The sequence below is a fragment of the Sylvia atricapilla genome, chromosome Z (assembly GCF_009819655.1).
Source record: "Sylvia atricapilla isolate bSylAtr1 chromosome Z, bSylAtr1.pri, whole genome shotgun sequence".
Lineage (NCBI taxonomy): Eukaryota > Metazoa > Chordata > Aves > Passeriformes > Sylviidae > Sylvia > Sylvia atricapilla.
In genome coordinates this window covers 85801133-85818090 of record NC_089174.1, presented here as the reverse complement: position 1 = coordinate 85818090, position 16958 = coordinate 85801133, and the positions used below count along the sequence as shown (strand labels likewise).

Below are 16958 nucleotides of genomic sequence, written 5' to 3'. Positions count from 1 at the left end.
TAAAAAAAAAAAAAAAAAAAAAAAAAAAAAAAAAAAAAAAAAAAAAAAAAAAAAGTTAAGGTAAGAACTATTTGCTGTGAAATTGTAGAGAGACTTGAAATATTAGCTCTATAACAATGAAACTTTCTTGTACTGAAAGGCAGTGCATTTTGGTTTGTGCAGTGCAAGTTCCGAGTTGGCATCAGGATGATCTTTTTCCATGTGAAGGAAATCAGCACAGCAGCATCAGTGTAATTTTCGCAGAGTGAGAAAGAGTCACAGTATAGGTTGAAGCCTTATGGAACAAAAGGTGTAAGAAAAGCTGTAGTAGGAATCGAACAGTTTTTTTCAGTAAGGATAACAAGCCTACTGCTGTAATACTGCAAGGATGTGAGCAGTGAAAGAATTAATAATTTTTGTGTCTCTTAGCTGGAGACAGGGAGGTATCATGCTGTAATCCAAGCCAGGCAAATAATAATAATAATGTCATATATTCTGAAGTTCATTCTTAGTAAGGCAAAGTTATGTAAACTAGGAAGTATGCTAAGTTGTTTCTTACACCTGACCAACCATTTGAATTAAATCTTACTATTTCTACCTGTCAAATGGTGAGGAAATTTGGTTCTTGTTTCTGTTTTTATCTAAGAGCTTTTCTTTTCCTCTCTTACTTGTGAGGGGGATGTACAGATCTAAGCTCATTCTTAACAGGAAATTTTCTTATCTCAAAAACCTACATATTTTTTCTAATGTATAGTGCTTTAAATTTCATCTTCCAGTGTGCTCACACTAGTTTTGGGTCACACTATTCTTTTGTGTACAACCACAGAGGATCAGATGCAAACTGTTAAACCTGGACCCACACTGTCAGTGACTTGTCTTAGTTTGATTTTTGAATCCATTCTTTCTGTAACAAATTTTTCAGTTGCTGCAGCCAGTCAGAATATTTTTTTCACTTTCCTGTGTACAGATTTCTTAAATGTAAGTGAACCTATCTATAAGAAACTAAAACATTCCAGTTTCCCAATAAAAGTCTCTGCTCTTTTGTTGCCTGGAAGATACCAGCAGGTAAGTGAGAATGTCTAGTTAACCTGAATATAGGTTAATAATTCAGTAACTACTGATTTACTTTTTTTTTTTCTCCAAGATGTTAGATGGGTTAAGAAGAGATAAAAAAAGTTATGGGAAGAAGGTTGTTAGTTTTTCTTTAGGTTGAGTTAAGGAATCCAAGCACTCTGCTGAAGTCTCTGTTTTGTTGGTTTTTTAATGAAGGTTTAGGTTGTCTTAGAAAAACTAATGGATTACTGATTATTTGAGAATTATTGTCTACAGCATAAGTATCATCTTTAGCATTTAGAACACAAGTCATCTGGAAATTGGCTGCTTCTAAGATGGAATATGTGGGGAGGTTATCTCAGAGAAACCCTGGTAATGCAATAATCATATTTACCATTAAAAGTACTTGGATGTTTTGGAGTTATAAAGGTGTATCATGAAATTCAGGAGGCAAGCAATTTACCTGTGGGTCCTTCTTCAAGAAATTATATGTGTGTAAACTTCATTTATTAACGCTGAACAAATCCCTTCTGGTCTGCCTTTCCTCCCACATCAAATATACTTGAGATGGATAGAACATTTCAGGTGGGGTCTAAAGTCTGAAAATGAGGCATGTGCCTTTTACAGTCAAGACTGCTTTTTGTCTTTACTGCAAGGATATATCAATCTGCAGTTCCCATTTTCTTTACTCTAGTTGTGTCCAAATACTTAGTAATTTTTAACATATCAACACTTAATACATGTTACAGTGTATTGTTTTTTAGGGAGATCAGAAAGACTTATCTGACACAAGTTAAAGTCATACATAGTTAAAACTATCAGCACAAATGAAGTATATGAGAGTATTTTTTCTATTACTATTATTAAAATAGAGAGCACATAATATGCTGAGATTTGTACCTTTAAAAAATCACAGATATAAATTAAAATACATTACACTGTCTGTTCTTTAAACAATTTAGTCCTTGCAGATTCTCTTTGCAATATAAAATAAAGTTGTCAAAGTATCTTGAAAGATGAATGTTCTACTATAGCAAATGCTGCCAAGACAGGAACAGTCTTAAGTAGTCCTAGGAAGAGAGAGGAATGTTGTCCATTGATACACAAAGTATATCAGATTATGGTTTAGGAACATACAAGCCTTCTGGTAAGTCAGAAATACTAAGCCATCAATTAGTGGTTGATCAGGACCTGAAGTTGTTCAAAATACTACATTTTAATTTTTTTTCTGTTGTAAGTTCCATCTTTTCAGGTTCCTAACCTTAATGTGAATTATTTGATCAGTTCCTAGGTCTGAAAGTTTAATTTCCTTGAAATAACTTTGGAATTTTTTTTTTTTTTCAGTTTAGGGAGTTCAGAGGATACATCTGCCTGGTGTTATGCAGGCCATGATGAGAAAGCTTTGCCATTGTTCAGGGCTGACTGAGGCTTCAAGGCAGAGTTAATTGTTCTAGTGCTAAAGAAGAGTTTGCATGCTCTGCTGAGAGCATTCCACATAATTCATGACTGAATGTGATCAGAAAAAAGCTGCACTGAAGTATTCACAAAACTTGGCTCATTTTTCATGACTTCATTGTCAGTGCTTCTGACAGAATGCAGAAGTACTGTGTTTTATTCTTTGGAATATTTTTAGGTTTAAGTGTGGTTTAAATCCATCTGGCACCTAAACCCCATGCAGATCCTCAGTCATTTCCTCACCAACAAGGTGGGGGAGAGAATCAGGAGGGTTATCCCTGTGGTCAGTTTGGGTCAGCTCTTCTGGCTGTGTCCCCTCCCAGCTTCTTGCACACCCCCAGCCTACTTGTATTACCACTCTTGGGGTAATACAAGAAGCATAAAAGGCCTTGGTTGTGTGCATGCACTGTTCAGCAATAAGAAAAATATCTCTATATCATTAACCCTGTGTTTAGCACAAATTCAAAACCCAGCCTTACACCAGCCATGATGAAGAAAATTAACTCTACCCCAGCGAAACCCAGCACATTCCAGGCTTTATTTCCTGGCATTTACATCATGCTGAGGTCCCATACTACTTGGTATGTCCTCATTAATCACTACCTCCTTCTCACTGTTTGATACAATACACAGATAACGAACACTCCTTTAGTCTGAGGAGCACCTCAGCAATATGTCCATTGAGTTTATTTAGTCCATGACTTTGGGCTCCTTCTGTTCTGGTGGTCATTTGGGACAAGGGAGGTTGGAGTACCTGGCCACGAAAGCCAGATCAGGTCACATCACTGCTGCACTGAAACTGCTTTTAAGACTTCTCCTGCATTGGTTTGAGTGGTTACTGCCATGGTGATTCCTATAAGATGCAACTCAAATCATGGCTTACAGCAACAGTTTAAAAGTATATCCACTACAAGCTCTGTCCCTCATCCTTTTGGGCCAGGTTTTATGGTTTAACATTGCAGAGTTAAACTCCTTCACTTGTTCCTACACTGCCTAGCAGCAAGGGGTTTCTGCTGTGGTCCACCATTAGCCTCCATGGGCTGTGGAGAGACAGAGTAACTCACCATGGTCTTCACCAAAACAGGCTACTGGGGAAATCTCTTGCTTCCTCTCCTCCATCATGGGGTACCACCCATAGGAGACAGTTCTCCACGAACTTTTTAAATGTGGATATTTGTCACAGACTGCAACTCTTCATGACCTGCCCCAGCCTGAGTCGCTTGCAAAAGGTGCAGTTCTTCAGAAACAGCCTGTTCCAGCATGGGTCCCTCACAGGGTCACAAGTCCTGTCAGCAAACCTGCTTCAGGGTGGGCTCCTGTCTCCATGCATCCACAGGTCCTGCCAGGAACCTGCTCCAGCATGACCCTGGAGCAGGGTCACAGCTGCTTTCAGTCATCCAGCTACTCCACCGTGGGGTCCTCCATGGACTGCAAGTGGATACCTGCTCCTGCATGGACCAGTCCTTCTGCTCGAGTTCACACTAGTGTTCCAGCCTCTCCAGTACAGCAGCACAGAAGATTGCAGCAACACCCTGGCCACCGGCCAGCCCAGGCATTTTGCCATGTCTGTTTTCAAAATGCTCTCAGGCACAACACAGGGAGGTGGTCAGCAGCACTGTGGTAAGCAGCAAAGACAACAAGTGGCCATTCAGTCAGGCAAGCAAGCCCCATGGCAAGCACAGGAGCCTGCTCATTACTAGCTAAATTGCACTAGCTGTAAATTTGATTGAGTACATTCCAGTCAAATCTGTTGTTATCTTGAACCCTTTGTGCTTCATATTGGCCCCCAAAAAGGACTGTTATGAATTAATCCCTGCTGTTAGCTAAGCCCCATGCAGCTATTCACTCACTTCCCTACTAGTGGGATTGGGAAGAAAATTGGAAAAGTGAGAAAATGCATGGGTTGAGATAAAAAACATTTTAATAAGTAAAAGCCACATACAAAAGCAGAATAAAACCCAAGGAATTAATTTGGTGCATCCCATGGACAGGCAGGTGTTCAGCCATCTCCAGGAAAGCAGTGTCATCAAACATAATGGTGACATGGGAAGGCAAAGGCCATTGTTCCAAATGTCCCTCTCTCCCTCCTTCCTCTGATTTTATATGCTGTTGTTCCAGCTATGTCTCCTCCCAACTCCCTGTGTAACCTCCAGTCTCCTCACCACCATGGCAGTGTCAAAATCAGAGAAGGTCTTGCTCTGCAATAACAAAAGCAGCTCTATTCTATCAACCTCCTGTTCAGAACAAATCCAACACATAGTCCCACACCAACCACCGTGAAAAAAATTAACTCGATTCCAGCCAAAATTACATTATGAAAATAGACTTTTTTTTTTCTTTGATTAATGCTTTTTCATCAGGACCATAAGCCAGAGTAAGACTAATTTAGGATAGGAGGATAATTTGGGAGAAAGGTATAAGGATAAGCAAGGCTTGTTTGGCTACACAGCTGCTAGATGCAGAATGACAGATATAAATGAGTATGATGAAGTTCATCTGGACACCGTGTATCCTTATCATCCTCTACATTCCATGCCTGTTGACATCTTAGTTCTTTTCTAATTGCATTGTATTTCGGAATTGTCTTGCATTCCCAGTGGTTTCTTCTCCTTTTTCAGGTGAGTTGACACCATACCAAGCAGAGTCCCTGTTGCAGCTAAGGTGTGAATTATTTGCAGCTACTATTACTGAGTAATTGGGGAGTTCTGTAATGGTAATGATCTGAGAGACACTGATCCAATCTCCAAATTTCAGGCATGCATTTTTTTTATGTTCCACTACCAGCTGGTTAGTCTGTTACAAGCTAAGAATCAAGCACTAATCAAATACATTGTTCTTTGGGTTTCTTCAGAGGGTTGATACCTAGTGTCAGAAATCTTTCCATTAATCTGTTTCCTGCAAATAGTTGCAGACTGTGGCACACAATTCAGTATGGTAAAATACTGTATTTTTGATTCTAATTCATTCTTTCTAGGTGTCTGGGTGTAAGGTGAACAGAATTTATTTCATTTTTCTGTTTTAAGCAAGCAGTGTAGTGTCTCAGAGCAAGAATAAAATGATACGTTTCAGAAATGGACCTTCTCAGTACAGGGAAGGAAAGCTCAAAGGAAAGATATGCTTCAGATGATGCCTCAGTCATTAGCAAAGGAAAATAGTCACTAAGTTCTCTCTTGACATGGATGATATACATTCTTCTCTTATGAAATAAAATTGCCAGTTGAAGAAGACAGGAATGGGAGAAACTGGTGAGATTTTATCTGTTCCATTCATTAAGTAGATTACATTTAGTTATCCCTGAAGTAAGCCTGCAGATATCCCAGCTATAAGCCTCTTTGCTTGTTTCCCAGGTCAGTGTAGAAAAGATTTGTCTTAGCTTGCTTCTTTGTTTTAAGCCAATATAGTCCTTACTGGTGTCAGAGTTACAATATTCTTGTTGGAGTCTCCTTCTTTGTACTTTCACAGATAAAAGACAGGTGTGGCTTCTGTATTTAGTAACCAAATGGATTTCACATTGAGCTGAGAAAGCCATCCTGACTTGAATCAGCAAAAGTGTGGCCAGCAGGAGCAGGGATTGTCCCCCATGCTCAGAACTGATGAGGCCACACCTCAAATCGGTGTTCAGTTTTGGGCCCCTCACTACAAGAGAACTGATGTGCTGGAGCATCTCCAGAGAAGGGCAATGGAGCTGGAGAAGGATCTGGGGCACCAGTCCTATGAGGAGCAGCTGAGGGAGCTGGAGTTGTTTAGCCTGGAGAAACAGGAAAACCTTACCAATGTACAATTGCCTGAAAGGAGATTGTAGTGAGGTGGGGGATCAGCACCTTCTCCCAGGCAACAAGTGACTGGACAAGGGGAATTTGCCTTAAGTTGCCTAGAGGGGTCCAGGTTGGATATTAAGAAAAAAATTTTGACTGTGGTTAAGCATTGGCATGGGCTGCCCAGGGATCTGGTAGAGTCACTATCCCTGGGAGTGTTCCAACAATGAGACATGGCACTTTATGCTATGTTTTGGTGGCCATGGTGGTGTTTGGTCAAAGGTCACACTTGATCTTGGAGATGTTTTCTAGTATTAATGATTCTATGATTCTGTGATAGTTTATCATTGTTTTTCAGAGCCTAATATACATCTCCAAATAACTTTTAGTGTGCCAACAGTATTTTTCACTTTCAATGGTTTGAACTGCTTCAGCTTCTCAAAAGCTGAAATATTAAGATTTATACATCCTAACTGAAAAAAGCCAAAACTTTAGCCATTTGGAATCTGATAATTTTGTGATATAATGATTTTTTGAAGCAAACTTTTCTGTAGTTCAGAATAGGGAAAAGATTTCTCTCTTAATTTTCTTTTCCCTTTAGGTGCAAAATCATGCATTAGGATTGCTATTCTCTGATATGGTGTAGCAAGACAGGATCATGCTGTTTGACCTTTTATTCGCTACATATTCCAAAATCTAAATTTTAATATTGAACCACTTTTAGTTTCTAGAGATCCCTTTGATAGCTTTCATCAGATTTTATCCTAAGCCTTCTTTCCTACGCAGTGACTATAAATTCTAGTTTGGCAAATGGTATTGATGATAACCTGAATATGATGTGATGAGGTTGTTCTTGGGTGAAACCTGTGTGTCTCCATCTACATTCCCTTTTTTACCCTCCCCTCTTTTTTCCTTTTTTTTCCTAATTGGTTTCCCCCATCCCTATTCATAGAGGAACCATGGATTCTTACCTGTCTCACCATCTGTTTAAACTACAGCTAAGGTGATGGGTAAAGGAAGAAAATGAACAACACAACCATTGGGGCAATAATTCTGGCATGAATTGTTTCCTTCCTCTTGTACCTGTTGAGGAAATGGCTAAGTGAAGCATTTGAAAGATATCAGTGTATTACTAATGTAATAAAACCTTTAAGCGTTAAGTTATGACATGGGCCAAGGCAGAGCTGACTCTTTTCAGTGGTGCCCAGTGTAGGTCCAAGAGGCAATAATAGGTGGTCCTCTCAGCCTGAACCAAAGCTTTTTCTGTGAGGCTGACCAAAGATAGGCACAGGCTGTCCAAAGAGACTGTGGAGTTCCCATTCTTGGCTATATTCAAAAGTCACCTACACGTGGTCCTGGGCAGAAGTGTAGAAGCCTGTAGGTAACACTACTTGAACGGGTGCCTTCCAGTCTCTGGGAGTGTACTGTCATTTGGTGAAAGTCCAAAAGTAAGAATCACAAGCAGAAAATTTGTGACACAGAGGTGACACATGGAGAACATAAGCTGTTTCTTCTAATACTGCTCATTCTGTTAATAAAGTAGATTTTTCCAGCTATAATGTTTTGATATGTTCATTTTATGTTTCCATCTACTGAGTGGTCAAAATAAATATAGTCTCACTTTTGACATCACTTTTTCTCTCTTTATTTCATTATTATCAGGTACATATTTAGTCTTTTGATTAAAGATCTGCAGCACAATATCATACTAGGAGGAAAAAACCCACCCAAACATCCATAACTCACTTCTGAAATAACATAGAGATCTCCTTTCATAACTGTATAAATTATGCAGAGGCAAAAAAAAAGCTGTTTTATCCAGGTGGTTCTCTTGCTTTCATATTCTTCCTCAGAAGGTAATCAAAATACATTTTGTTGTCAATAATTTTGAAAGGTGTGAAGAAGTGTACATGTTAGACTTTATAATTAATTCTGCTGTTATCATTAGTGCCTTAGAATAAGATCTTGGCTCAAGCTAGAAATTTCATTTGATATTGTAACTTTCATTCTGCATGGAGATATTTTTGGGAGATTGTGAACATGCTCATTCCAGCCCATGACAGTTATGCTAATATAATAAGGACAGATGCTTTAGAATCTGAAAAGTATCTGATTACTATTAAAGATGGATAATACGTGACTAACTTTGAATTAAAAGCTGTAATACACTAGACTTAGCAGTGTAAATAGCAACTTAGAAAGCGCACTAAACTTGTAGCAATGTTCTGTACTAAAATTTATTATCAAAACTTGTTTCTGGTTAATTACTACAAAATGCCACCCCAACAAGGAAGTTCCTGTGAACTTCATCCTGGATTGTTTCCTAAAGGCATTTTTATTTCTGAAAAAAACCCAAACTGTAAGGTCAGATAAGCTTATGTCCCTCCATTGTTGCCATTCAGTCATGTTTGCTGTCTCAGCATGTCACTGTCATCTTGACAAGACAATTGTCCTGCAAGTGCACAGAGGTCTCTATTCCTCATGTTTGTTCACCATGCTGGGTGTGAGGCCACTGAATACCCCTTTGGATATGAACTCTTCAGAAAGTTCAGTGTGCTGATTTCTGTGTGTCTTCCTCATAAAGATGCCTTCCTTGCTCATATGCACATTCTTGAGGTGACTCTGCTGAAGCGTCATTTTTTGATTTTGTGTTGTTGCCTTTCATTCATGACACCCCAGGCCTTTGCTTGTTGAACATGTCCACCTCTCCTTCACAGGGCTGCTAGAAACTCTTTCTCTTCCCATATCAGTCCTGATTCCAGTCCCTTCCTACTAGGTCAGCTAGTAAATATATTTCTGCCCAAATTCATGAGGTGCATCCCATCTCTTCTAAGTTGTTAACCTCAGAGAAGGCCCTGTGGTCATAAAAACCAAAGCCTTGTTGCGAATGCCAGTTCTACAACCAACAACCAGCAGTATCTGTGACCTCTTCCTCACACACTTTCACCCATGAGGAGGGAAACCACTTGGACTTTTATACTTGCAGAACCTCTACTGGACAAACTCATGCTTTAGAATAGCAAAAATGTAGTTGTTTGATGGTTTGCTATTTTTCTCACAACAAAAATATTGAGAAGCTTTATCCTGTTTGTGAATGTGATCTTGGTGCTGGTGTGTATAATGGGTAGGGCTGCTGTGTGATACTGATTAATTTTCCAGCAGGAGTAAATACAGTTTTGATGGTTTTAAAGGTAAAATTAGTAAGTAGGTGAAAGTGAGAGCATCATGAAGTAGTCATTCAATCTAAGCACCCATGTGTGCTGTGATCTGCTGGCAATATGGAATTTCATTATGACTGTTACTGACTAGCACTGTTCTTAGGTACTTACTAAGCTGATCATCAGGACAATGCTTTTTATATTATGAACTTTCTTTGAAGGTGTTACCAGGAGTTTCTACTTGCAGAGGTCTCTTCCAGTGTTCACTTCTGTATCTCACCCTTCTGTTTGTTACTCTTCTACAGGGTTTTACTACTCAGGCATATATATGTAAGTCCTGAGAGGCAGCTTCTAAACTTCATTCTGTGCCATTCAGCTAACTGTTACTCCTCCATAAATCTGTGAAAAGCTGAAGAAGGAGTAAGGAAATTTATATTACTAACTGCAATATTTAGCAACCAGTACTAATACCAGGCAGAGTTCAGCTTCCTACTTCAGTGTCCACAAGAACCTTGGGAGGAGACAAACAATCAAATGATGTTTAGTAAGAAGCTGGGGTTCTAACATGAAAATGCATTAGCATCTGAAAAGTATAGTGATATTCTATTCTTCCTCTGTGAATAGCTTGTGCAATCTGTCTTCTGCTCTTTGGCTAACACAACACAAATATGAAGTCAATTATTCATAAAATTTTTGTTTGTACGAAAACTGGAAAGGAATGCTTATGTGAAACTAGTGTATTACTGAAAACTATTTCCATTTATACTCTTGTTCAGGAATCAAGCATTCTGTATTAATTGTTGAAACTTAATGTTCTGAGAAGTCTTCCTTTATTGTGAAACACGTTATGTTGCTGCAAATTCTTAATTAGTATATTGGCTATTCATCATTATAAATAGATAAGATCTTTAGATTAGCCTTTTATTCGGACTATTAAAAGCCTGCCATTACTGCATGTGATTACGAGATCTGGTTCAGTTTATCTTCTGTGATGTTTTGTTTAGGCTTCTAGAGGAGAAAAAAGAAATTTCCTGCTGCACTTGAAAGTAAATTACAGGCTTTCATTTTTTGCATTGAATTAAAGCCTGCTACATTATTTGATCTAGACAATAAAGCATATGTAGCTGAACAAAACTTTGCAAACTCTGGTCGCTTAAAAAAGTAAATTAGTTCAGTGTGAAGTAGTCCGGGAACAAAATAAACTGTAATCTGACACATTTTAACAATCTCTTTTGGTAAGTAATAGAGAAAGTTATACTCTTAAATCATTCTATCTTCATATTTCAAGTCTAGAAAACAGAAGGATTCCAACTGAGAATTTGGGTGTATTAAAAGATCTTTAGGGAATTTAGCAGTCAACATGAAACTGCACAGAATATAGAGGAAAGGAATAATTTTCAGTAGCTTTGCCTAAGTTCTGCCCATTATACTGAGGAAATATAACCTTGTTGCATTCAGCAGCTGGGTCCCGACAGTATCTTTTCCCACTTGGAGGGGTTAATTAGTCTTCTTTCAGAATGTGGCCTGTTTAGCTTACATTCACATCATGCAACAAGCACTGGCTATACAAAGCAATACCATTAACAGATGGGTGTGTCCACCTGCTTAATTAGGCAGAATAAAAAGGAGCTTGTCAAACATTCATCTGTTGTTTGTCATACACCTGACAGTCCAATTAGGCAAGGATGACGTCTTTTCTGCCGTAATATTCACTTCCTTTACTTACATTGAGTGTCAGTGAAAAAATGGCAGTCTTCATTTAGATTATTGTTGTGGCTTTAATCGTAGCCCACAGCCAAGCCCCTGCAGCCAGTCACTCTCCCACCAGCAGGGCTGGGGAGAGAATCAGAAGGGTAAAAGCTGAAGAGCTCAGGGGTTGAGATAAAAACAGTTTAAAAGCGAAAGCAGAAGCCACACACGCAAGCAAAGTAAAACATGGAATTAATTCACTGCTTCCCAAGGTCAGGCAGGTGTTCAGCCAGCTCTGGGAGAGCAGGGCCCCATCACATATAACAGTGGCTTGGGAAGACAAACACTATTACTTCAAATGTCCTCCCCTTTCTCCTTCTTCCTCTCACTTTATACAGTGAGTGTGGTGCCACACGGTCTGGAACATCCCTTTGGTCAGGTGCAGTCACCTGTCCTGGCTGTGTCTCTTCCCAGGCACCCCCAGGCCCCTCCCCAGTGTGGCAGTACCAAAAGCAGAAAAGGCCTTGGCTCTGTGCAAGCCCTGCTCTGCAGTAACAAAAACATCTCTGTGTTATCAACCCTGTGTTCAGCACTAATCCAAAACACAGCCCAATGCCAGCCACTATGAAGAAAGTTAATTTTACCCTATCCAAAACCAGCAGTGTGTTCTCAATATTTATGCAATGTAAAGGAAGTACACTGACTGCATCACTGACATGATGCTGGAGAAGCTTCCAGTAAATAGGAAGATGCTTAAGGTTAACTGTCAAACGATATTGTATAGCACCAACAGGAAAAAAAAATCTGCACAGTGTACTGAACTATAATAAAATTTTGCATTTAGGATAGAGATTTAAACCAGAACAATGAAAGCGGTCCTTGCTGAATGCCAGGTGCTCACCAAAACTACTCTATCACTCCAGTCTTCAGCTGGACAAGGGAGAGAAATGTAACTAAAAGCTCATGGATTAAGATGACGACAGGGAAATATCGCTCACCAATTACCATGACAGGAAAAACAGATTTGACTTGAGGAAAATTGTTTTAATTTATTGGCAGTTAGATCAGGGTAGGATAGTATGAAATTAACCTAAATCTTCAAAACACCTTCCCATCATCCCCCACTTTCTCCCTGGCTTAACTTTATTCCTAATTCTCTACCTCCTCCCAATAGCGCAGAGGAATTCAGAATGGGGATTACCATCAGTTTCCCACACATTGTTTCTGTGGCTGTTTCCTTCTCAGAGGTGAATTCCTCATATTCTTCCTCCTTCTGTGTAGGGTGATGTGATGATGTTTGTGTCCCCAATCATCTGTTGGGTCTGAGAGCAAAGGGGAGGGAGAAGCACAGAGTTTGTTTTCAGAAACTCTCCTCTGCTGGCTGACCTTGAGAGTCGAAGTCGGCAACACAAAGCGTAGGACAGAGAGGTTTTTTCTTTTTTTCACCTTTTTTTTTAATTAGTGTAGCTGGCTGAGAGGAAGAAGCTTCATTTTGCTTTTCCTCCTGGTTTTTTTCTTCTTTTTCTTTCTTTCTTTCTTTTTTTTCCTTTTTTTTTTTTGCCTTCCCTTGGAACTGTTAAAATCTCTCTGGACTGAGGACCTGGGGGAGCACTTTGGGGGGCTTGCCCCTGGAACCCACCAAGATCCATCCTGCACAGCAACTTTTCCCAGCACCAGAGGGACTGAGAACAGAGCAACCACCTCCAGGAAGGACTTCTTTTCTAAATCTGTCATCTCTTCATAGCGGCACGATGTTCTTTTCACTAGGTATTGTTCAATTTATTTTGCTGGGGAATGCTTTGCCTGTTTGATAAACAGGGTTCTTTCCACTTCTCTCTGAGGAGGTTTGGTTTTTTCCCGAGCCAGTTGGGGGAGGGGAGAGAGGGCCCCTTAGGAGGTTTCCTCTCAGATTTGCCCTAAACTACTACAAGTCCCTTCCACAGAAGATAGTCCTCCATGCATTTCTCTATGAGTCATTCCCATGGGGTACAGTTGTTCACAAACTGCTCCAGCATGGTCCCTTACATGGGGTGCAGCCCTTCAGGACCATGCTGTCCCACATGGCTTTTCACTGGGGTCACAAGTCCCGCCAGCAAACCTGCTCCAATCTCAGCTCGGGCACCTTTCTCCTGCTCTTCCACTGACGTGTCTGTGGTTTTCCTAACATTCTCACTCCTTTCGTCTGTGGCTGCAATTTGCTTCTGCCCAATACCTTTTTTCCTTCTTCTTAGATAGGTCACCTCAGAGGCGCTGCCACTGTCACTGATGTGCTCAGGGCTCAGCTTTGGTCAGCAATTGTTCTATCTTGGATCCAGCTGCCACTGTCTTCATCAGAAACAGGGGAAGCTTCTGGCAGCTTCTCAGAGAAGCCGCCCATGTAGTCCCCGTTGCTTGCTACCCAAACCTTGCCAGGCAAATAAAATACACCTATCTCTCCTTCCTCACCTGTTCTTTCTGAACAGCTTGTAACCACTGATGGCTGCACTCCAGCCATGGGGTTCATCTCACCAACTTTGAGTAATGACAACTAGGTTTTAACTTTCTAACAGCGTGGAGGCTTCCAACTCCTCCATATTTATTGTATGGACATCTGTTTTAATTGTTAGGATTTTAATATATAAATGTAATCTGAAGTTTTGTTTCTTTCTTATTTTTCTTTTGTATTCTAGTTGTTGTCTAGTGTGCTGGATCCTGAAGTGCATTCACTGCTTAAAAGTAGAGGGTTCAATTAACATGAAACTCAGGGAATCTGATGATAAATCTGAAATTAGTTTGATCAAGAATTTATCAGTCTTTATGAATATTTCAGAAGAAGAATTTTAATCAATCAGGTGTGCCATAGGAATGGTTTCCTGGAGTTTAAACCTAGAATGGTCTCAATTGGTGAGGTCCTGGCCCTATCACCTGGCCTCATACCATATTTATATACCTGTTTCCTGCTCTGTAGTAGCTGCATTTGATTGCAAAGTGAACTAGAGGTAGTCAGAGCTGCAGAAACCAGCCTTAAATCAGCTTAAACTGCTGTGGAACCCAACCTTCAGAGGAAAGTTTGCTGTTGACAGCTGGTTCTATTGTCAAGCAAGGAGAATACTGAATTTTATTTTTTTTATTTTGATACAGTAATTAATTCCTTCTGCTATCAGTGGTATGTCCCTCATTTTTTTGTTATGGTTTTGTCTCAAAAAAAAAGTAGAGTTTTTAGGGGATCTTGTTATTCGGTGGTGGTGGTAGGGATTAAAGTCCAGTTTCTTCGCTGTCAGCCATCTGGGTCTCATGAATTAATCTGAAAACCAAATCATTTGCATAGGTCATTCTAAGTATCTATAGATTTTTTTTATTATAAATTTCTTTTATTGTGCATGATAAAATTATTCATTTTTAATGACAGCGGTTGTCAAGTTGAAGTATTCTGTACTAATATAGATTAATAGAGACTGAAAGCCGTAAAATTTCTCACAGAACATTTGGATTACAGACTCGTAATTTGTGTTTGTTCACTGTGATTCTTCACAGACACATACAGTCTTCTGTTTTGAAGGTACCAGGTGAAAAAGAACCTGCGTCGTCTGTTTATTATTTTCAACTGGTTAATCATTGACTGATTAAAAGAAATTTAAGAAGAAAGGGAAATAAAAGGCTGGTTCACAATTTTGAATTAATTTTGGTTTGTCACCATCCAATTGTATTGTCATTTTGGCTGTGCTAAATTGAGGAATCTGCTGCTCACAATCTGTGTTTCATATGAAGGCATGTAATTCTTGGTTGTTTTTTTTGATAAGCTTTCTTGATCAGGCATTTTCCCTGATTCTTGAACCATTTCTTAATTCTGCCCCAATTTTGTTGTTTCCTTTAAATATCAGGACCATGATCATAGGCACTCGTCCACCATTTATGTATTTCTAAATGGTTTTGGTGTCAAGAAGTTTCTTACTAAATGCTTTAATGCTTTCTACTGAAGAAGGTTATTTGACTGATTTTTTCAGTGGGACTCATTAGATGCTTTTCAGAGTTTGGTTTCCAGAGTAGAGGCCTTCGTTCTGTGGCTTACTTTAACTTTGAATTTGAATATATAGAGATTTTAGTGTAATTCAGTAAGACAGAGAAAATATGGTTTTGAATACTGACCAGTTATTTACAAGCTGAGAGAAGATATGCTAATGATTTTTCTGAGTTATTCCTAAGGTGACAGTGCTCAGATAAGTGACACGTTTCTTCATATGAAAGCAAAAGGTATTTCAAGTATAAGTAAGACAAAAATAACATAAAACTCCATCTATACAAACTCATGTGAAATAGGGCGAAAAATCTTTGGGCTCATAACAAGATTTGTATTAGCTAATTTTAAAATATTAATAGAAATAAAGGACAAATCAGTGTGCTAATGCGAGTGGCAAAATAAAAACATTTATGCACTAACTTTTTGATTTTATTTTTAAATTTTATTCAGCGATCACAATGCAGACATCAGAGACTGGGGCGGATACAGGTTCGACTGTGACTTTACAGACATCTGTGGCTGGCCAGGCAGCAGTGCCCACACAGGTAGTACAGCAGGTACCAGTTCAGCAACAGGTACGTCATGGCTGTTAATTTTGAGAAGATTAAAAAAAAAAAAATCCCAATAATAGTTCTTTACAATATAATGAAGAAGTTGGTTTTCTGCAAGACTGCTAAAGGAGCTTTTGCTCTGCTTTTATCAATTTTAGTTTGCTGGAATTAAAATAACCAGAGAAAAGCAAGCTATTTTCAGGATCTGTTCCTTAACTAGAGCATCTGACAAGTTCTGGTAGTACTCATACATGATTCTGTTATTTATTATATAATTCATGCAGTAGCTCACAGAAGTTTCCTTTACGTTACTGTACATTTGCATTTTTTTTTCCTTTAAATAATGCATATATTTCTGAAATTTTTGACCGTATCATTTCTTCATCTGTTTGGATGTTCAAGTAAGTGCAATACAAATGTAAATATGGAAAGCACTGTTCTTTGCACCTCTAGGCATGACTGCCTGCAGATATATACACAATGTCATGAAAGTTTTTGTGGTGTGGCAATTAATAACTCATAATGTAAATTTGCCAGGGAAGGAAGAAGATTTGTGTAGCACCCAGCATAATGCACTGTTCTGTTACATGAGGTGGTTATTCCTATGCAGCACCCATGAGCTTTAGAAGAAATGGAAGCAGAAGAAAATGGGGAGCTAAAAAGGAAAAGTATGGAGGTGGAAAATGGCTTTCACTCAGTGTGAAAGCTATGATGGCTGTCCAGGACTTTTCCAGAAAACACAGTAATTAGCTGGCCATGTGATGGATATTCTGGATGACATCTGATGTTTTGCACCAAAATCTGACTTCCCATTTTCCAAATCAGTAATATGAGAACTAGACATATTTTATTAAATAGTGCCATTCATTTTTGTGCTGGTGGAGCACTTCTCTCTAAATTACACTCTTCAGCATTTTTTGAGCTCTTAAATTTCAGTGCATTTTTATATGTGTGTTTCACAGTCTTACACATTTCTCTAATATTTTTTCCTGTTGTGTAGACTCAGATTGAAGTGCCTCATAGTTCCATTACTATACCATGATGCTTGAATTTAGTTAAACTTTGAAGGAGATTTGTCTGTAACTCTTTTGTAGGATTTGTGAGTGAAATACTTTTTTTCCTTCATCAAATACAATCTGGATAATTTATTTGATTTATATCTTCTTTCATGATGACAGATGTTTAATATGTGTAGTTTACATGACTTGCTCTTTGCTATTCCTGTATTTCACTTTTTCAGATACAAGATAGCAGATGTTTAATACATGTAGTTTACATGACTTGCTCTTTGCTGTTCCTGTATTTCACTTTTCCAGATACA

General features: G+C 38.9%; 1 protein-coding gene across 1 annotated transcript in view; it reads left to right on the top strand.

Moving 5' to 3' along the window:
- Positions 1-16958, top strand: part of RFX3 (regulatory factor X3) — a 105124-nt gene that overhangs the window by 37248 nt on the left and 50918 nt on the right. The window contains exon 2 of the mRNA XM_066338835.1: positions 15537-15661. Within this exon, the coding sequence (XP_066194932.1) occupies positions 15545-15661 (117 nt within the window). The 5' untranslated portion in view covers positions 15537-15544. The remainder of the gene's footprint in view (positions 1-15536; positions 15662-16958) is intronic.